This window comes from Salvelinus fontinalis, chromosome 2 (assembly GCF_029448725.1).
Source record: "Salvelinus fontinalis isolate EN_2023a chromosome 2, ASM2944872v1, whole genome shotgun sequence".
NCBI lineage: Eukaryota > Metazoa > Chordata > Actinopteri > Salmoniformes > Salmonidae > Salvelinus > Salvelinus fontinalis.
The window spans coordinates 6,155,406-6,178,535 of record NC_074666.1 but is presented as its reverse complement, the minus strand read 5'-3'; the positions used below and the strand labels follow the sequence as shown (position 1 = coordinate 6,178,535).

Here is a 23,130-nt window from a genome sequence, read left to right as displayed (position 1 = left end):
ATTGAGGGAGAGGTTGTTATCCTGGCACCACACGGTCAGGTATCTGACCTCCCTATAGGCTGGTTCAATGTTTTTTGATTTTTTAATTTCATTTTTTATCTTTAAATTTTACCCCCTTTTCTCCCCAATTTCGTGGTATCCAATTGTTAGTAATTACTATTTTGTCTCATCGCTACAACTCCCGTACGGGCTCGGGAGAGACGAAGGTCTAAAGCCATGCGTCCTCCGAAACACAACCCAACCAAGCTGCACTGCTTCTTAACACAGTGCGCCTCCAACCCGGAAGCCAGCCGCACCCATGTGTCGGAGGAAACACCATGCACCTGGCTACCTTGGTTAGCGCGCACTGCGCCCGGCCCACCACAGGAGTCACATGAGACAAGGATACCCCTACCGGCCAAACCCTCCCTAACCCGGACAACACTAGGCCAATTGTGAGTCGCCCCACGGACCTCCCGGTCGCGGCCGGCTGCGACAGAGCCTGGACGCGAACCCAGAGTCTCTGGTGGCACAGCTAGCGCTGCGATGCAGTGCCCAAGACCACTGCGCCACGAGGGAGGCCCGGCTGTTTCAATGTTGTCGGTGATCAGGCCTAGCAGTCTTGTGTCGTCAGTAAACTTAGTGATGGTGTTAGAGTCGTGCTTGGCCACACAGTCGTGGGTGAACAAGGAGTACAGGAGGGGACTACGCACGCACCCCTGAGGGTTGAGGATCAGCGTGGCAGATGTGTTGTTGGCTAACCTTACCACCTGGGGGTGGACCAGGATCCAGTTGCAGAGGGAGGTGTTTAGTCTCAGGGTCTTTAGCATAGTGATGAGCTTTGTGGGCGCTATGGTGTTGAACTCTGAGCTGTAGTCAATGTGATAAATTTTTTCTCACATACAGTACCAGTCAAAAGTTTGGACACACCTACTCATTCCATGTTTTTTCTTTATTTTTCCTATTTTCTACATTGTGGAATAATAGTGAAGACATCAAAAGAGGCGGCAGGTAGCCTAGTGGTTAGAGTGTTGGACTAGTAGCCGAAAGGTTGAAAAATCAAATCCCAGAGCTGACAAGTAACAAAAATCTGTCGTTCTGCCCCTCCTGACTTGCCTAGTTAAATAAAGGTAACCCCCCCCCGCCCCCCAAAAAACACTGCAATAACACACATGGAATCATGTAGTAACCAAAAAAGTGTTAAATCAAAATATATTTTAGATTCTTCAAAGTAGCCAGCATTTGCCTTGACAGCTTTGCACACTCGTGGCATTCTTTCAACCAGCTTCACCTGGAATGCTTTTCCAACAGTCTTGAAGGAGTTCCCACATGCTGAGCACTTGTTGGCTGCTTTTCCTTCACTCTGCGATCCAACTCATCCCAAACCATCTTAATTGAGTTTAGGTCTGGTGCTTGTGGAGGCCAGGTCATCTAATGCAGCACTCCATCACTCTCCTTCTTGGTCAAATAGCCCTTACACAGCCTGGAGGTGTGTTGGGTCATTGTCCTGTTGAAAAACAAATGATAGTCCCTCTAAGCGTATTCCTCCTGGTCGCGGCAGGGTTTCCCTTTGTAGTCAGTAATAGTATGCAAGCCCTGCCACATCCGACGAGCGTCAGAGCCGGTGTAGTAGGATTCAATCTTAGTCCTGTATTGACGCTTTGCCTGTTTGATGGTTTGTCTGAAGGCATAACAGGATTTCTTATAAGTGTCCGGATTAGTGTCCCACTCCTTGAAAGCAGCAGCTCTAGCCTTTAGATCGGTGCAGATGTTCCCTGTAATCAATGGATTCTGTTTGGGATATGTACATACGGTCACTGTGGGTACGACATCATCGATGCACTTATTGATGAAATCGGTGACTGAGGTGGTACACGCATCAAAGCCGTTGGGTAAATCCCGGAACATATTCCAGTATGTGCTAGCAAAACAGTCCTGTAGCGTAGCATCCGCGTCATCGGACCACTTCCGTATTGAACGAGTCACTGGTACTTCCTGCTTTAGTTTTTGCTTGTAAGCAGGAATCAGGAGAATATAATTATGGTCAGATTTGCCAAATGGAGGGTGAGGGAGAGCTTTGTTTCTGTGTTTGGAGTAAAGGTGGTCGAGAGTTCGTTTTTTTTCTCCCTCTGGTTGCACATGTTGGTAGAATGAGGTGTAACAGATTTAAGTTTGCCTGCATTAAATTCCCTGGCCACTAGGAGAGCTGCTTCTGGAAGAGCATTTTCTTGTATGCTTATGGGCCTTATACAGCTCATTGAGTGCGTTCTTAGTGCCAGCATCGGTTTGTGGTGCTAAATGGACGGCTACTAAAAATATAGATGAGAACTCTCTTGGTAGATAGTGTGGTCTACAGCTTATCATAAGGTACTCTACCTCAGACGAGCAAAACCTTGAGACTTCTTTAATATCAGACATCGCACACCAGCTGTTATTGACAAATTGACCCCCCACCCCTCGTCTTGCCGGACGCAGCTGTTCTGTCCCGCCGATGCACGGAAAACCCAGCCAACTGTATATCTGTGTCGTTGTTCAGCCACGACTCGTAAGATATTACAGTTAGTGTCCCGTCGGTAGGATAGTCTCGAACGGAGCTCATCCAGTTTATTCTCCAGTGATAGCACGTTGGCCAATAGAAAGGGTGCTTGAGGCATGTTACCCACTCGCCAATGAATTCTCACAAGGCACCTTGATCTGTATTTCTTTATTTTCTTCATGTGTATGACAGGGTTTAGTGCCTTGTCCGGGAGCAACATTATATCCTTCGCGTCAGACTCATTAAAGAAACAATCTTTGTTCAGTTCGAGGTGAGTAATCGCTGTTCTGATATCCAGAAGCTCTTTTCGGTTATAAGAGGTGGTAGCATTAACATTATGTACAAAATAAGTTACAAACGATATGAAAATGCACAAAATAGCACAATTAGTTAGGAGCCCATAAAATGGCAACCATCCCCTCTGGCACCATTTTTTTCCCCTGGATACCTCGGCCCAACCCTATTCTGAATGCTGAATGTCCCTCTGGGACCTCTTCAATTACACTGACTCAGTAGAATGGGTTGTTATGAAGCTTGTATTATATGTGGGGTATCGTCTGAGTGGCTGTTTGGTGTCCAACCTCATCACAGTTTTGAATTTGAGAAAAACTCTCAGTATCACTTTACCTAAAGTGAAAAGACATCTTAAGATAAGGTTCTTAAGGGCCGTGGCTGAGTGAGGGTTACTTATTTGTGCAGTTCAGGGAGGCTTGATGGCATTGATTGAGTGCTTCTCTCTCATGCCAGAAGGCATATCCACCTCCACCGTATTATGCTCAAGTCATGACATCACTGTCATCTCCATGACAATGGTGTTCATCAGGAGGAATCCTTACGGCAAGGTCCTCTGAGACCCTTATCATATACTGTATGAAAAGTGTCTGTTTGAAGTTCGTCCCTCTGGGTTATTCTAGATAATTAGCACTAGGCTAGCTAGGTTTGTGCTTGACTGAGTGCTGTATCGTACTTGCTGCTCATATGAGCGCTTTGGTAGAGAATGTGTAATCAACAAATGGCATGAGAGTAGATATGAATATTTTCAAAACAGTTGATCCCCGTTGAAATATCAAGGTATCTTAACTAGTTCCACTCTTCATCTCCCCATTTATTCATGAGCTGATCTGCTATCTGTATAATCAACTCGATTGTTGCACAATATAGGAGATATTCTGGCATTTGTTGGAGGTTATCTAGCAAGCTTAGCAACTTTGCTCATTTTACTTTTGTTTGACTGCCATTACAAGGTTTGTATGATTAGACAATGCTTTACTGAGGCTGCCCCTATTGCTGAAATGCACTGGATTAATTGAAGAACGTGGAACCGCTCTGAATTTTATGAACGGCCTGTTTCGCAATGCACAACAATGTCATTGGCGATCAAAGATAGTTACTAAATATCCGTTTAATTTGCCCTGGAGATCTTTACATGGTGATGCAGCGTCCGTCTTATTTGGGGAGAACCCTGGCATAGTGATCATATCTTGGTTTTAAACTCTTGATAGATAAACATTATTTCTGATATTGAATCTTGGTAGATTTTCTGTGAAACATGCATCCCTAGAATACAGTGACAACAGGGCCCTGTTTCTATTTCGTACAATGACCCATTTTTTTGTTGTTGTTTTGGCTTTGTACTTCAGCACTTTGGATTTGAAATGATACAATGACTATGTGGTTAAAGTGCAGACTATCAGCTTTAATTTGAGTCTTTCATCCATATCAGGTGACACAATTAGAAATTACAGCCCTTTTGTACATAGTCCCCCCAACCCCCACCCCCCATTTTAGGGTACCAAAGATATTGGGATACATTCACTTGTGTATTAAAGTAGTCAAAAGTGTAGTATTTGGTCCCATATTCCTAGAATGCGATGACTACATCAATCTTGTGACTCTAACATGTTGGATGCATTTGCTGTTTGTTTTGGTTGTTTCAGATTTTATTTTGTGCCAAGTAGAAATTAATGGTAAATAATCTATTGTGTGAAATAAGTATAGAACGCCTCTGCACTTTAACCTTGTAGTCAGTGAGTCATTTCAAATCCAAAGTGCTGGAGTACAGAGCCCCAAACCCCCCCCCCCCCCCCAAAAAAAAGTCCACTATCCGAAAAAGTTTGGAGCTCAGTGTATGGAGTATGTATCAACCATTGTTGTAGTAAAAGTGTGTGACTGGCTGTCTGACCTTGTCGACATTCCCGTTAGCAATCCCGTCCGCGAGTCTCCGTCTGGCCCAGTGCTGCTGGTGCTCCTGGGCTGGGGGCTCCGCTACACACACACACACACACACACACACACACACACACACTCTGCTAGGACAAGTAGAGACCTGTCCTCAAGCTCCTCCACTAAAGTCTTATAGCAGTTTTCCTTGGCACAGTTAAGAGAGGTGGTGAAAGTGGGTGTGGCCTCATATTACAATAAGACACACCCACATTCATGAAGGCCTATCTTCCACTGTCTCTGCGATTTATATAATAGGCTTGGGAGATATACCGAGGGTATGATGTTCAATACCGTTTTGAAAATCATACCAGGGGCTGTGGGGATGCGTGCTACGCCACTACTTATAACTACACTGAGTGTACAAAACTGACCAGGTGAAGCTATGACCCCTTATTGATGTCACTTGTTAAATCCACTTCCATCAGTGTAGATGAAGGGGAGGAGACGGGTTAAAGAATACTTTTTAAGCCTTGAGACAATTGAGACATGGATTGTGTATGTGTGAGATTCCAAGGGTGAATGGGCAGGACAAAATATTTAACCTGTCTAGGATCAGCGTGCCGCTAGCGGCACTCCCCCCCCCCCCCCACTGAAAAACCAGTGCCGCGAAATTCAAAAAAAATATTTTTTTAAAATATTTAACTTTCACACATTAAAGTCCAATACAGCTAATGAAAGACACAGATCTTATGAATCCAGTCAACATTTCCGATTTTTAAAATGTTTTACAGGGAAGACACAATATGTAAAGATGTACATCTATTACCTAAAAACACATTAGCATATTCCACCATCTTTTATTTGTCCACCAACACCAGTAGCCATCACCAATTCGGCTAAACTAAGATATTTATAGCCCCTAACCAACAAAAAAACTCATTAGATGACAGTCTGATAACATATTTATGGTATGGGATAGGTTTTGTTAGAAAAAAGTGCATATTTCAGGTAGATGGCATAGTTTACAATTGCACCCACCATCACAAATGGACTAGAATAATTACAATGAGCAACGTGTTTACCTAACTACTAATCATCAAACATTTCGTAAAAATACACAGCATACACGAATCGAAAGACACAGATCCTGTGAATACAGACAATATTTCAGATTTTCTAAGTGTCTTACAGCGAAAACACAATAAATCGTTATATTAGCTTAGCACATAGCAATTAGCAGCCCAGCATTGATTCTAGCCAAAGTGAGCGATAAAAGTCAACATCGCCAAAAGATATTAATTTTTTCACTAACCTTCTCAGAATTCTTCCGATGACACTCCTGTAACATCACATTACAACATGCATATACAGTTTGATCGAAAATGTTTATATTTAGCCACCAAAATCATGGTTAGACAATGTGAAATGTAGACAAGCTGGTAAAGAAAACGTCCTTGCGCCACTTAGACAGTGATCTACTCTTATACATAAATACTCATAAACGTGACTAAAAAATATAGGGTGGACAGGGATTGATAGACAATTTAATTCTTAATACAATTGCGTTATTACATTTTTTAATTTATCCTTACTTTTCAATACAGTTTGCGCCAAGCGAAGCTACGTCAAAAAACATGGCGTCCTAAGCCACTAAAATGTTTCGACAGAAACACGATTTATCATAATAAAAATGTCCTACCTTGAGCTGTTCTTCCATCAGTATCTTGGGCAAAGGATCCTTTCTTGGGAGAAATCGTCTTTTGGTGGAAAGCTGTCCTCTTGCCATGTGGAAATGTCAACTACGTTCGGGATGAACTGAAAAGCGTGACCAACTTTTCACATCGTTGCAAAAATAAATGTCCCAAAATCGCACTAAACGGATATAAATTGCTATAAAACGCTTTAAATTAACTACTTTGTGATGTTTGTAACTCCTATAACGAGTGAAAAGATGACCGGAGAAATATAACAGGCTAAACTAATGCTTGGAACAGGAGAGGGTCGGTGTCTTCCACGCGCGTTACGCAGCAAGAAAAGACTTGCTAGCTAAAGGTTTTTTTCATTTGTAGGGCCTGTGAACGAGCAATCGAGCCCGTTGGAATCGTCATCACGTAAAGGCATCCAGGGGAAGACGTAAGAAGTGTCCGTATAGTCATAGCAACGACAGTGCCCGTTTAAATGACTTCAGAAAAGTGGCCAACGTTTCTCAAATCTGACTCCATGTCAGGGAAATTGCTGTAGAATGGGCTCTGTTCCACTTAGAGACAAAATTTCAACTCCTATAGAAACTATAGACTGTTTTCTATCCAATAATAATAATAATATGCATATTGTACGATCAAGGATTTTGTGGGAAGCCGTTTAAAAAATTAGCCACATTAGCATAAATAGTCTAAACAGCGCCCCCATCCCCAACAGGTTAAGTGCATTTGAATGAGATATGGTAGTAGGTGCCCGTTAACGGGATCGATATGACAACAGCCAGTGAAAGTGCAGGGCGCCAAATTCAAATCACATAATTAAATTTCCTCAAACATACAAGTATTTCACACCATTTTAAAGATACACTTCTTGTTAATCCCACCACAGTGTCCGATTTCAAATAGCCTTTACAGCGAAAGCACCACAAACGATTTTGTTAGGTCAGAGCCAAGTCACAGAAAAACACAGCCATTTTTCCAGCCAAAGAGAGGAGTCACAAAAATCAGAAATAGAGAGAATTAATCACTAACCTTTGATCTTCATCAGATGACACTCATAGAACTTCATGTTACACAATACATGTATGTTTTGTTCGATAAAGTTCATATTTATTTCCAAAAAATCTGTTTACATTGGCGCGTTACGTTTAGTAATGTTTTGCTTCCAAAACATCCGGTGATTTTGCAGAGAGCCACATCAATTTACAGAAATACTCATCATAAATGTTGATGAAAATACAAGTGTTATACATGGAACTATAGATAAACTTCTCCTTAATGCAACCGCTGTCAGAATTCAAAAAAGCTTTACGGAAAAAGCAAACCATGCAATAATCTGAGTACGGTGCTCAGAGCCCAAACAAGCCAAAAAGATATCCGCCATATTGTGCAGTCAACAGAAGTCAGAAATAACATTATAAATATTCACTTACCTTTGATGATCTTCATCAGAATGCACTCCCAGGAATCCCAGTTCCACAATAAATGTTTGTTTTGTTCGATAATGTCCATCACTTATGTCCAAATAGCTCCTTTTGTTAGCGCGTTTGGTAAACAAAACCAAACTCACGAAGTGCGTTCTCTAGGAGCAGACGAAAAGTCAAAGTTCCGTTACAGTCCGTAGAAACGTCAAACGAAGTTTAGAATCAATCTTTAGGATGTTTTTAACATAAATCTTCAATAATGTTCCAACCTGAGAATTCCTTTGTCTTCAGAAATGCAATGGAACGCAAGCTAACTCTCACGTGAATGCGCATGCTCAGCGCATGGTCAGCTCATGGCAGACCTTACTCAATCCCCTCTGATTCGGCCCCCCTTCACAGTAGAAGCATCAAACAAGATTCTAAAGACTGTTGACATCTAGTGGAAGCCTTAGGAAGTGAAACATGACCAATATCCCACTATCTTCAATAGGGAAGGAGTTGAAAAACGACCAACCTCAGATTTCCCACTTCCTGGTTGGATTTTTTTCTCAGGTTTTTGTGCGCCATATGAGTTCTGTTATACTCACAGACATCATTCAAAAATCATTCAAATGATATGCATATATTAGCAACTGGGACTGAGTAGCAGGCAGTTTACTCTGGGCACCTTATTAATCCAAGCTACTCAATACTGCCCCCAGCCATAAGAAGTTAACTCAATATTAGGAAAGTGTTCCTAATGCTTTGTACACTCAGTGTATACATTAAGTTTAACTACAACACATATTGTTTTCAATAGCTCCCCTTGTGTGCAATTTCAGTAATACCTTATACCACGGTATGGTACAGAAACGGTATGAAAATCTGCCTACTGCCCAACCGTATTAGACACTGAATTATTTAGTCTTTTATAAGTGTGTTCTGTGCTTGGCATCTCACGGTCTCATTAGAAAAGAGCAAGTTGATATTTCCTGCTGAAAGAAAGAGTCTGGGTCTGGCAGCATAACAATAGATTGTTGTCTACTGTCTGTCTTTTCCAGGTTCCCCTTTTTGTATATGTGGAAGGAAATCCTCTGAATCGATCCTGAAGGTCGCCAGAGAATCATCATTAATACAAACAATTGACCTTGTCATGTTTGACTCAAAACACAGTATAGAGGTTTACAATATTCATTGTGGAAGTTAAAAAAAAAAAAATGTAATTTTGCTGCATAGCCAATCTCAGTTCAGTGGAAAGTAATTTTTCTGTTTGTGTGAAAGCTCTATGGAAGCAGACAGCGATTTTGGCTAAATGTCATGTAGAGAATCAAATGGAAATTATGATTACTTAAGTTATACGTGTGTGTGTGTGTGTGTGGCTCTGTCAGATGGAAAGCTGATCTAGTCCCCCTTCTATACTAGAGTTAATGGCTGATAAGCCCTGTGCTTTGCTCATAACTTATTTTATGATTACGGTGTCATTGCAGGATCTGTGCGTGTAACTGTGCTACGATATATGTATACGGTGGCATTGTTCTGTTGTTTAACATTATCAGTGTGTCTGTGATGTTGGCTACTACAGGACCTCGGATGTCTACACAACACAACACAAATGAATTTGGCCTTTTTCTCAGTGAAAAGCAGATAGCCTCAGATTATTGCTCCTATTTCTTAGTAGAAACAAGTTATATCACATCTTATGTAATGTTATCTTCTTTGTTGAACTTAGAAGGGATTCAATTGGGATTGATTATGTGGCTTTGCAGGAACTGGCAGGAACGGCTCTGTCCAAGGTGTGTGTGTGTGTGGTTTCTGCGTAGCCTCTTTTCTTATTAGTGACTGGCTGTCTCTTAGCTAACTCCCCTGATTGCCTCCGGTGGAGAATTCAGCATGTGGCAGCTGCTCGCAGGCCGCTAGTTCAGACATGACAAGGTACAAATATTTTGTTCTGCCCCTGATCAAGGCAGTTAACCCACTGTTCCCCGTGCACCGATGATGTCGATTTAAGGGAGACTACCCCCCCCCCCCCCCCACCCCCCACCCACCTCCGCACCTCTCTGATTCAGAGGGGTTGGGTTAAATGCGGAAGACACATTTCAGTTGAATGTATTCAGTTGTATAACTGACTAGGTATCACCCTTCCCACTAGTTCTGACCTGACATTGTGGTTACATGCAGTCTGTGTTCTATAGAGTCTAGATTACCCTTTGGCTGCAATACAATTTTACTACTGAGTGGAAATTAGACACACACACACCATTGTTTCGATTAGCTGGCTTTTGGTCTAAACATTTATTTTTTGTGAAAAGCTGATAAAGAAGAAAAAATCCCATTGTGAAATAACACGTTTTAGCCTCTTCATTGATGGAAATACCAGTCGATGGAAATACATTTGACCGGTCATGCTTATCCGTCTATAGGTTCATTTGCATAATTTAACATAATTTTAATTGGCGTGTGTGTAGCATCTCAAACAGCAAATGCCTAGGCAACGGAAGACAGGCTTCATCAGCGCGTCACACCACTTTGCAATGAGCTCGAGGCCGTGTGCATTTGGTGTGTTCCCCTAGCTATCTGTAAATACACAAAAATTGTGCCGTCTGGTTTGCTTAGTATACGGAATTTTAAATGATTCATACTTTTACTTTTGAAGTATATTTAAAACCAAATACTTTTACTCCAGTAGAATTTTACTGGGTGACTTCCACTTTTTCATTTTTCTATTACAGTATCTTTACTTTTACTCAAGTATGACAATTGGGTACTTTTTCCAACACAGCTTGCCTTGCTTCAAAGTAGCCTAGCCAAAACCATGTCCACGGAGGCAATTATTTGATACCAACTTTCTTTCATTGTCTAGTAGCCAATGGCACAATCCCAGTCATATTAGCAACCCATGCTAGTCATATTAGCAACCCATGCTAGTCATATTAGCAACCCATGCTAGTCATATTAGCAACCCATGCTAGTCATATTAGCAACCCATGCTAGTCATATTAGCAACCCATGCTAGTCATATTAGCAACCCATGCTAGTCATATTAGCAACCCATGCTAGTCATATTAGCAACCCATGCTAGTCATATTAGCAACCCTTGCTAGTCATATTAGCAACCCATGCTAGTCATATTAGCAACCCATGCTAGTCATATTAGCAACCCATGCTAGTCATATTAGCAACCCATGCTCGTCATATTAGCAACCCATGCTAGTCATTTTAGCAACCCATGCTAGTCATTTTAGCAACCCATGCTAGTCATTTTAGCAACCCATGCTAGTCATATTAGCAACCCATGCTCGTCATATTAGCAACCCATGCTCGTCATATTAGCAACCCATGCTCGTCATATTAGCAGCCCATGCTAGTCATATTAGCAACCCATGCTAGTCATATTAGCAACCCATGCTAGTCATTTTAGCAACCCATGCTAGTCATATTAGCAACCCATGCTAGTCATATTAGCAACCCATGCTCGTCATATTAGCAACCCATGCTAGTCATTTTAGCATATTAGATTTCCCCCCTTTTAAAACATTTCTAAAGGATATTTTCATCAGTCACATTAAACCGCTCGCCTTTGTCAATGGTGTTATCCTGTTAATTGTATTATGGAACGAACAGTCGCGAGTAGACTACTGCCTTGTGGGCAGCAATACAGTCGCAAGTAGACTACTGCCTTGTGGGGTGCCAGGTAGACTACTGCCTTGTGGGGTGCCAGGTAGACTACTGCCTTGTGGGGTGCCAGGTAGACTACTGCCTTGTGGGGTGCCAGGTAGACTACTGCCTTGTGGGCAGCAATACAGTCGCAAGTAGACTACTGCCTTGTGGGGTGCCAGGTAGACTACTGCCTTGTGGGGTGCCAGGTAGACTACTGCCTTGTGGGGTGCCAGGTAGACTACTGCCTTGTGGGGTGCCAGGTAGACTACTGCCTTGTGGGGTGCCAGGTAGACTACTGCCTTGTGGGGTGCCAGGTAGACTACTGCCTTGTGGGGTGCCAGGTAGACTACTGCCTTGTGGGCATTGCTGCACTTATAATGTGAAAAAATAATAGTTTAACATTTTTAAGCTAAATGTTCTTATCTTTTGCATCAGACTCATTGCATTTAAAAAAAAATGTTTTTTTCATGTAGCCAACTGGCCAACTGGTTGTATGAATTTGGGGGTCTATTGTCCTACAACTGTCCCAAAGTCTGTTTGGAATAGGCTATTTGATTTCACGACAAGCAGAATAATAGAATCGGTAAACTTTTCTACAATGGGGGATATTAGATATTAGTGATTTGCTGTTTGTTACTCGTCTTGTTAGCTGAGGAAAAGTGCAAATCAGAATTCAGTAAGAAGGACTGCAGATCGTTGCATTGTGTTCATGCATGTTCTGTAAATATGAATTGCCATAATGTGATTTCTGTCATTCTGTGCACCGTGGGTTACGCACCCAATCCGGTAAAGTTCTTAAATGTCCGTTAAATTAAAATGTTTACGGCCAAATGTCCAGGGCCACATTTTCCTAATGGAGACCATGACACGCACACAGAGACTCTCTGACAGTCCTGAAATAATTATACCTTTTCTGTGAGGGGTCATTGTCCTCTACCCAGTTACCTTCCCTGCTTTTCTTATATTGTAATGTGAAGATACACTCTCTTGCTCTCTGTCTCTTGCTCTCTGTCTCTTGCTCTCTGTCTCTTGCTCTCTGTCTCTTGCTCTCTGTCTCTTGCTCTCTGTCTCTTGCTCTCTGTCTCTTGCTCTCTGTCTCTTGCTCTCTGTCTCTTGCTCTCTGTCTCTTGCTCTCTGTCTCTTGCTCTCTGTCTCTTGCTCTCTGTCTCTGGCTCTCTGTCTCTGGCTCTCTGTCTCTGGCTCTCTGGCTCTCTGTCTCTGGCTCTCTGTCTCTGGCTCTCTGTCTCTTGCTCTCTGTCTCTTGCTCTCTGTCTCTTGCTCTCTGTCTCTGGCTCTCTGGCTCTCTGTCTCTGGCTCTCTGTCTCTGGCTCTCTGTCTCTGGCTCTCTGTCTCTGGCTCTCTGTCTCTGGCTCTCTGTCTCTGGCTCTCTGTCTCTGGCTCTCTGTCTCTGGCTCTCTGTCTCTGGCTCTCTCTCTCTGGCTCTCTCTCTCTGGCTCTCTCTCTCTGGCTCTCTCTCTCTGGCTCTCTCTCTCTGGCTCTCTCTCTCTGGCTCTCTCTCTCTGGCTCTCTCTCTCTGGCTCTCTCGCTCTCTCTTGCACACGTGCTGTCTTGATGTAGTCGCTGGTGTGTGTTGGCGTGTATTGATGGTGTGAGAATGGGATTACATGGTGTAGTGTGGTGCTGATGAATAGTCTCCTGTTGGACCACGGAATACTGCGACATTGTGTGTGTGAGAGCGCACGTGTGTGTGAAATGAGAGTAATCCACCACGCTGCCATTGGTCTCTTCTCAAAGAGAAACTGCATCCAGAGGTAGTGTCAAATCTGATTCAAGATCTTCATTGAGAAACAGGGTGTGTCCTAATTGGCACCCTATTCCTTATATAGTGAACTATTTGGAACCCAATGCTCCCTGGTGAAATGTAGTGCACAATAAAGGAGAGATGTAATGATTCACTGATACGCATTGGTACCCGATTCAAATGTTTAAGATATGAGTGCATCGGTCCGCGGGACCCCAAACTTATTCAATGTAGCATGCATTGGTCAGGAAATAGATTCAAACGTTACAAATCACTGGTTCACACATTTGTTGTTCAAATAACTTTTTGGACCCTTTTCAAAATACCTAATCTTTTGTGACAGCTACGTCCTCTCATTGTGTCAAACTTAGCATGTAATTATGTTGACCGTCATTGATCTACAAGTTATTTTGAATGCCTAACGACCCCAGGCAATATCAGTAGTCTAGTCAAACAGTGTCGAGAGACGGTTCCTGATCTGGCACTTTGGCTCGCCACCTTTAGCATTCAAATGTTTGTAACATGGCCTATAAAAGGCTTTATTAGTTCAGTGACAACCAGTGTAATTTGCTAGTTTGTATTTTTTATCAAATGGCAATAGAAAATGGTGTTTACTGGAATTAAAGTAGTCTAATGTTATGCTACTACCGGAGACACAACTCTCATCTGGCTATATAGGTAGGCTACGTGCCGATTGGTGCTTACTAGTGATGCACCGATATTACATTTTTGTCCGATTCCGATATTTTACTTGCCAAGGAATACGATACCGATAACCGATCTAAACATTTTTAGTGGCCTTTTTAAGCATTCTAGTACAGTTAAATGGTTAACACACACACATGGACACAGCGGTCTAAGGCACTGCATCTCAGTGCAAGAGGCGTCACTACATTCCCTGGTTCGAATCCAGGCTGTATCACATCGGGCCGTGATTGGGAGTACCATAGGGCGGCGCACAATTGGCCCAGCGTCGTCCGGGTTTGGCCGGGGTAGGCCGTCATTGTAAGAATTATAAGAATTTGCTCATAACTGACTTGCCTAGTTAAATAAAGGTTACACACACTACACTGACCAAAAAGTTATTTTGTTGGCATTTTACGTATGTCCCCATTACCAGTAAAACATAATCATAGACCTATTTCTTTCACTTACTTGCTGTGCTGTTTCGTTGTTCAGTCATTTCATTCTCATCCAGGATTTCATCATACATGTCAAGCGGTGAAGTTTCAACTCTGTCTGTCCGTGGCCTCTCTTCCTCAGTGCGCACTGTCACTGTGTCCGTTTCCATCTTGTCCAGCTGTGTCTGGAACATTTCACGTAAACCCTGTTTTTTTGTCTGCACTGATGTAGCGGTCCTTGTACATAGCATTGAGCATGGTGGCGACACAGTAAAGAGAGAATGCCACCGAATCGCTTGTTCACAGCCTGTGTTGCCAGTTTTGTTGAGCAGGCGTTTCAATGCCGTGACCGAGGGTATCACGTCTGCTGCAGATGCAGTTGATGGGCTTATTTCTCAGTTGAACACACTAGCTAGCTCCATTCGAACATGTTCTCAAATGGCAGAAGTGACAACCATCACATTCATGAGCATGCAATACGACTTTCCTCAGTACGAAATCCTCGTCGACCCACTGTGCTGTCAGACTCAGCATGCTCATGGGGCTGATATTGCTGGTCCAAATGTCAGTCGTGAAGCTAATAGCAGTGACGCTATCACTGTGTAACTTCGGTAGGGCAACATCTGAGAAATGGCTCACTTGGTAACGTTAGTGTGTACCTACCGGTGCACCGACCAGTCGGCGAAAGCCAACATCACCCACGACAGAGAACGGTTGATTGTCAAGGGCAATGAATTTTCTTACTCTTTCAAATGACTGCTCGACTTGTTGACTGCTGGATCCACACAGCAGACATTGTGGGCAAGGTTAGGAATGCTGTGTTGCACGTGTAGCGATACATTTTACGTGGCGTCATTGCGTCATGTACCTACGTTATATAGGTATGCACGTCAGCTTTGACATCGGTTTTGCACATCGGCGTTAAATATACGCGGGGAGATAACATTAATGATATGCATGTCAATCTCTCATGTTTCAAAGTGGAGAAGAGATTGACTTCATCACTACTTGTTTTTGTTAGAAGTGTTGACAAGCTGAATGCACGAGCTGTCTGTTTAAACTACTATCACACATCTCAAACACCCATGCATAGCTTATAAAGCTTGGATACAAATGCAGTGTCTTTACCTAGCTATGACAACAGATAGCTAGCTAGCGAATCATGCTAAACATTTAGCTAACGTTAGCCAGCTAGCTAAAAACGATCTATGGGCTGTATGCGATTTATGGAGATTGAATTCAATTGTTTCTTTGTTGTCTTGCAAGCTGTATAGATGTGGCCATCTGGCGGGTATACACAAGGGCTTCCTACAACAATAGCAACATTAGAGCAGCAAGCAATCTAGCGAACATTGACCAGACCCGTCAAACACAACTTTTGGCCTCGCAGCCAGTTCCACTGCATTTTTTTCATTGTTCCCCTTTTAATGATTTAGACCTGGGTGTGTGCAATTAGTTATCAGGTAGAACAGAACCAGCAGGCTCCGGACCTCGCAGGGTTAGAGTTGAATACCCCTTGGCTAGACCATAAAGCACAGACATGCGTAGCCAAACAACACTACTGCCACCTTATGGTTTGGAGTATTTTAACAAGGCTGAGTGGCTGATGAGATTGACTGCTGACACTGTTCTGACACACTCTCACTTCTTCTCTTTCTGTCTCTCTTCCAGCCCAGTGTTCTGATAGTGAGCTACATAGAGTCGGCGAAAGCATCATCCCAGTTTGGCTTCTATCAGCAGGCCGAATGGAAGCAGGACGATTCCATGATAGCAGTAGCGGTGAGTAATGCGATGCAGTCACTTCTCTCTCTCTCCTTTACTTTTGCGTATTTTCTTAGGTTTTTCCTACGTTCATTTTCCATGGTGGAGGGTTAACGCATCGTTTGTTTGATTTCCACTGTTTATCATTTTGAGTTGCGGGAGGGTGGCCGGGGAGTTTGCTTGGGGTTTGGGAGATGCCGAGCGGGGAAGAAATGCTGTTGCTTTTGAACTGCTTCAAGTGCGATCTGGAGAATGGTGTCAGGAGGAAGTGGGAGAAAGTTTTGCTCACGGTCGGCTAACAGGTGGGAGCGGAACATATATATTCTGCAGCCAGAATGAATAAGGTTGTGGTTTTTCTTTTTTACTGAGTTTGCAAGTCTTTTTCGTGTGCCAGGCACAATCCGTTAAACATGTTTCCTTTCGTAGGCCAGTGTGTGTTTCTTAACAAGGCAGAACAACAGGTAAATATCCACTTCAGGGTTAATCATGGGAGGGGTGGTACCCAGGGTTTGCTAGCATAGATAGTTTGCAGTGTTTTTAGTGTGGGGACTTAGGGCACAATAAGTTTGCATGCCCAGGTAAGGCCCAGAGACTGGGAGCTAGTGCAAACAAGCACGACCAGCCGGCAGCTGGGGCTGGGACAGGTACATTTTATCCAGGCAAAACCACGCCCACAAGAAACCTAGCAACATTCAAAGTTGCACTGAGACGGAAGAACGCCAAAACAAAAGTCTTCAATACCTTGCATTTTCCTGATTTTTGTATTTGAAGTTACATTAAACTATTTAGCTTTCTAGTGAGTGATTGCAGCCAGCCTGGCTGACCAGTTGGATAGTTGCATTGTTTTTGGAGGTAGGTAAGCTGTGTAATCGCTAGCTTACAACTCCAATTGGGCTGAAACTGTCTAGTAGTGTTCGTCGTTTAGCGCTTTAGTGTGGTTATCTAAGTGTTTACGAAAGGACTATTGATATACTTAGCTACATGACATTTGTGCTAGTTAGCTATGCAGCATCTTTTAGTTGCCATCTCTAGCTGACTGGGCAAAGCAAGCTCCATTGATTCACTGTTAGCGTCAGCTATCTACAGAGTCACTTGTTTCTTGCCTTTCGTTTAGCTCATTTCAAATGAGTCTGCGAAACTGCACATCTCCTGCGGTTGGGGAGGGGGGCTACTGGGCTTGTAGAGGTGAGTGTGGTTACAGCTGGGCAAAATGAGCAGAGGCAGGTTGCTGTAGTAACGGATACTCCTCTGGTGGTGGAAGTGGAGAGCGCCTCTGGAGAACGCTAAAAGGGCTGAGGAGGCCCGAGGAGGGTGCCACACAGAAAAAGGAGAAGAAAGGGGGGGAGGAGTGTGGCTGGGAAAAGGCATGGTGGGCTCATCCCAGGAAATACTGGCTGGCATTGGGGAGGAGGCCCTGATCGATGTGCAGACAGGGGAGGAGGACGGTACTGTGCCAGTGGAATAGGAGGAAGAGGGGGGTTGGGGGGATGAGGAGGCCTGGATCCAAGGCTGTCAGGCAGAGGGCCCAGTATATACGGTGAGAGAACCTTCTAGGTTCCTGAGGGAGACTTAACGGAAAACTTTCCGCTGGAGTCTTACTTTCCTGATTCTGGAAGGTTTGAAAGGTCCTCACAACACGTGAGGAAGAATGAGGGGTTTGGTGCCGTCTCGCCCAGGAACCTGTATAGGCTTGTCTTTAGACTGCTTAAATTGATAGGCCTTTTCTTTCACGGTGGCTTTATGTGTTTCTCTGTTGGTTTCTGATTGTGGTGTTTTCCCTTCCACCTCTTATGGAGATCTTACGGCTCCCTTAACATGTACGGCGGAAAGAGCGGGTTGCTGTGGGAGTATGTAAAACAAAAACATTTAAATGTGTTTTAAAAGAGACACAGTGATGTGGATGGGGGGGGGGGGGGGGGGGGGGGGGGGGGGGCGTCTAGTGGAAGGGGCCCCAGGTGCTGAGCCATGGCACATCTTAGTGCAGGGGTAGCAGTGCCCCCCCCCCCCCCCCCCCCCCCCCCACACACACCTGGCATGGATGTCAAAATTCTCTCATCAAAAGGAGGTGTGTAAGGGTAGGTTGTCAATGGTTAGAGCCAAAATCAATAATCTTGTCTTTGCTTTCATATATGTGTATGCACCTAGTACAAGGCGGGAGAGGGGAGACTTGTTTTGCAGTCTAAGGCAGTAGTTTGCACATTTAGCATTGGACGAGGTGCTTGTGTTGGATTGGAACTACATCACTGACTTTACTAAAGACCGGAATAGTGAGGAACCACCTTTTGGCTCAGCAAAGGTGTTGTATGATACTCTGAATAAATCAATCAAATGTTATTTATGAAGCCCTTTTTTTTAAATGAGCAGAAACCGAGCCTTAAACCCCGTAGAGCAGGAATGCGGATGTAGAGGCACGTGGCCAGGAACAACTCCCTAGAACGACAGAAACCTAGAGAGGAACCAGGCTCTGAGGGGTGGCCAGTCCTCTTCTGGCTGTGCTGGGTGGTGTTTATAGGAGTACATGCCATTAAGGCCAGATTGTTCTTCAACATGTTCAAACGTTCATAGAAGACCAGCGGGGTCGAGGAATAATCTCGGTGCTTATAGAGGGTGCAACAGGTCAGCACCTCAGGAGTAAATGTCACTTTGCTTTTCATAGCATTGAGAGGTTGATACAGCAGGTGTGTGTTTGGGGGGGAGAGACAAGGTAGCACGACCGGGTGAACGGGTCAGGGTTCCATAGCAGCAGGCAGAACAACGGAAACTGGATCAGCAGTACATCCAGGGAGACGGGGACTGCCCGGAGTCGTCAGGCCAGGTAGTCCTGAGGCATGGTCCTAGGGCTCAGGTCCTCCGGTAGGGGAGAAAGAGATTAGAGAATTAGAGGGATCATACTTAAGTTGACACAGGACACCAGATAATACATCAGAAATAAGGCAGATATAACAGACTGACCCTAGCCCCCCGAGACATGGTCTATTGCAGCATAGATACTGGAGACTGAGACGGGGGGTGTCAGGGGACACTGTGGCCCCGTCCAACAATACCCCTGGACAGGACCAACCAGGCAAGATATAACCCCACCCACTTTGCCAAAGCGTAGCCCCCACACCACCAACAGAATATCAACCGAGAACTAACTTAATACCCCGAGTCAGTTTGATCTAGTGGAGTATCCCACCTCAAAGCAGTATACGTGGGTGAAGGTGGTTGGGGGTAGGGTGAGTACAGCTTGTTTGGATCGTATCTATACAAGACTCAGAGCAATATGTCTTTGGGGGTCTCCATTCTCCCAGTTGGGTTTTTGGACCATCATATTGCTATGGCTCAGTTCTTTGTTTCATCAGGTCCCCGGCAGGCATCCTAATGGAAATTACATGTAAAGCTCTTACAAGCTGCCACTTTTTGCTCAAGCTTCTAAGGCTTTTGGGAGAGGTGGAAACAGCAGAAGGGGGAGTTTCAGTCTCTCAGTCAGTGGTGGGATGAAGGTAAAGCCCACATTCTGTTTTTTTTGTCAGCAGTATACTGCTTCCTCTTCAGAGTCCAGGAGAGGACTGGGGGAGCTTGAGGTTAGCATAAGTGAGGTGGAGGCTGAGCTGGTGGGGCAAGGTAGGGAGGGGCAGCAAGCTGATCTGGTTGAACTACGTAGGAACCTGTGGGATTTTTTTCAGATCAAAAGGAGCACTTGTAAGAGCTAGATTTTCCATGTTGAGAGAGATGGATGCTCCCAGCTCTTTCTTCTTTTGGTTAGAAAAAACCCAAAGACGTTTGTCTGATGGGCCTGTAACTTCTGTTGTGGAGAGGAGAGAGCCGGGCTGTGGAGTTCTACTCTGATTTCTATATGGCAGAACTCTGCCATCCTGGGTGTTCTCAGGTTCTGCTCACAGACCTTCCCAAACTCTCTCTGTCGCAGAGAAATTGAGTGGACATTTCCCTGGGCTTTCACAAACTCTCGGCTGCCGTATCTCAGATTGCCCCCTGCTGCGCCCCGGGGGTCGATGGTCTACCTGTGGATTTTTATAAATCATTGAACAGGACTTGTTTTGCGTGAGTGTGTCGGGGTGGGGGATCTGCTGCTAAGCTGTAGACGGGCAGGTTTAACTCTCCTGCACATAAAAGGAGACTGTAGGCCTGTGGCATTGCTCTGCTAACAGACTCAGTTGTAAGCAAGGAGAAAAAGTACTGTGTATCACAGACAAGCTTTTCATAATCGGGGACATGCTGGATCTGTCAACGCTTTCAAATGTGAACTTTGCACTGGCTTCCTTTGATGGTTGGACCATGACAATCTGTTCAATGTGTTTTGGTTGTGGGGAGAATTTTGTGGCCTGTGTTAATGTTGTATGCCTGGGAGCGATGTCCATTTTGTGGAATGAGAGACTGTTGATCATGTTTTTTCAGTGTGTGCCAGGTTAATGCCTTTACTGTTGCTGCTGGGGGGGTGATTGTGTGGAGATTGTGGTGTTTTTATGGAGGTGGTGTTTGCAGTGGTTTTAGTGTAATGAGGATGTCTCATTAAAGGAAGACAAATCAGTCTCTTTCCCTCTTATCGTAGTTGAGGAAGTCTCACTCTCATCACTGTGGTCATGCACTTTTTAAATCTGGTCCTCTGTAGTACTTCTCTGTGAGCCCCATTGCACATATATGTGTGTGGTTTGGGAGGGCCCCCAGTGATGGGTTGTTAGGTCATTAGTGTGTGGTCCGATCACTGTACTGGTTCGGTCTGGTTACGTGTTCACCACAGAACCGTGCTGAAAACAACAATGTCAAAAGAGAATATCCAAGCCAGTACGGTTGAGTTTGGTTTGGGCACGATAGTGTGGCTCGAGTCAAACAGAGAGTGATGTTCAACATTTCAGTGAGTCCATGGAGAGATACTGGTACTCCGTTCCACCATTGCTTCATGTGAAGAACAATGATTGAAACCACAGAGCATGTCTGTTGTGGTTCCAGGCTAACATCTCTCTGGCTCTTGCACTGTCTGCACCCAAACCACATCACCAATGACAATGGCTGCTCTCCTGTGTGAGCTCCAGTAATGATTGAGAGGTCACTGTTCCTCCCACTGATATGTGCTCTGTTTGTTACATCATTCACGAGGGGACCGATAACGTGTTCCATCTCTTCCAATCCAAGGATAATCAGCACTTCTGTTGGAAGTAAAACGCAACAGTGTTCCTCTGGCCTCTTGTTAATGTGGTTGCCAGGCAACAACAGCATGCCATGTGAAGGCCGTCTGTGCCTGTCTGCGGTGTGAAAAACAAGTGTTTTACAATAAGTAGCCTTCTTTCAGCTGCCTGTCTCTGAGCTGAGCTGTCTGCAGGCCTATTAACTTGAGCCTCAAGTCCAGTGGGGATAACAACCGCTTATAAGAAAGTGGACCTAGCTAGGCTCTGACCCTCTGCCTGCAGGCAGGACTAACAGTCTGGTATAGTAGCTATGCCTGCAGGCAGGACTAACAGTCTGGTATAGTAGCTATGCCTGCAGGCAGGACTAACAGTCTGGTATAGTAGCTATGCCTGTAGGCAGGACTAACAGTCTGTGGTATAGTAGCTATGCCTGCAGGCAGGACTAACAGTCTGGTACAGTAGCTATGCTTGCAGGTAGGACTAACAGTCTGGTATAGTAACTATGCCTATAGCAGGACTAACAGTCTGGTATAGTAGCTATGCCTCTAGCAGGACTAACAGTCTGGTATAGTAACTATGCCTCTAGCAGGACTAACAGTCTGGTATAGTAACTATGCCTCTAGCAGGACTAACAGTCTGGTATAGTAACTATGCCTCTAGCAGGACTAACAGTCTGGTATAGTAACTATGCCTCTAGCAGGACTAACAGTCTGGTATAGTAACTATGCCGATAGCAGGACTAACAGTCTGTGGTATATTGACTTTGCCGATAGCAGGACTAACAGTCTGTGGTATAGTAACTTTGCCCATAGCAGGACTAACAGTCTGGTATAATAGCTATGCCTCTAGCAGGACTAACAGTCTGTGGTATATTAACTATGCCTCTAGCAGGACTAACAGTCTGGTATAGTAGCTATGCCTCTAGCAGGACTAACAGTCTGGTATAGTAGCTATGCCTCTAGCAGGACTAACAGTCTGGTATAGTAACTATGCCTCTAGCAGGACTAACAGTCTGGTATAGTAACTATGCCTCTAGCAGGACTAACAGTCTGGTATAATAGCTATGCCTCTAGCAGGACTAACAGTCTGTGGTATATTAACTATGCCTATAGCAGGACTAACAGTCTGGTATAGTAGCTATGCCGATAGCAGGACTAACAGTCTGGTATAGTAGCTATGCCGATAGCAGGACTAACAGTCTGGTATAGTAACTATGCCGATAGCAGGACTAACAGTCTGGTATAGTAACTATGCCGATAGCAGGACTAACAGTCTGGTATAGTAACTATGCCGATAGCAGGACTAACAGTCTGTGGTATAGTAGCTATGCCGATAGCAGGACTAACAGTCTGTGGTATAGTAGCTATGCCAATAGCAGGACTAACAGTCTGTGGTATATTGACTTTGCCTATAGCAGGACTAACAGTCTGTGGTATAGTAACTTTGCCCATAGCAGGACTAACAGTCTGGTATAATAGCTATGCCTCTAGCAGGACTAACAGTCTGTGGTATATTAACTATGCCTCTAGCAGGACTAACAGTCTGTGGTATAGTAGCTATGCCTCTAGCAGGACTAACAGTCTGGTATAGTAACTATGCCTCTAGCAGGACTAACAGTCTGGTATAATAGCTATGCCTCTAGCAGGACTAACAGTCTGTGGTATATTAACTATGCCTATAGCAGGACTAACAGTCTGGTATAGTAGCTATGCTGATAGCAGGACTAACAGTCTGGTATAGTAGCTATGCCGATAGCAGGACTAACAGTCTGGTATAGTAACTATGCCGATAGCAGGACTAACAGTCTGGTATAGTAACTATGCCGATAGCAGGACTAACAGTCTGTGGTATAGTAACTATGCCGATAGCAGGACTAACAGTCTGTGGTATAGTAGCTATGCCGATAGCAGGACTAACAGTCT

The 23,130-nt window shown here is 44.2% G+C and overlaps 1 protein-coding gene across 2 annotated transcripts in view; it reads left to right on the top strand.

Moving 5' to 3' along the window:
• Nucleotides 1-23,130, top strand: part of LOC129810803 (guanine nucleotide exchange factor subunit RIC1-like) — a 149,373-nt gene that overhangs the window by 6,000 nt on the left and 120,243 nt on the right. For both annotated transcript variants that reach the window (XR_008752784.1, XM_055861703.1), the window contains exon 2: nt 15,993-16,100. Coding sequence is in view for 1 of the 2 variants with exons in the window: in XM_055861703.1 (XP_055717678.1) it covers nt 15,993-16,100 (108 nt within the window). In the remaining variant the exon portion in view is untranslated. The remainder of the gene's footprint in view (nt 1-15,992; nt 16,101-23,130) is intronic.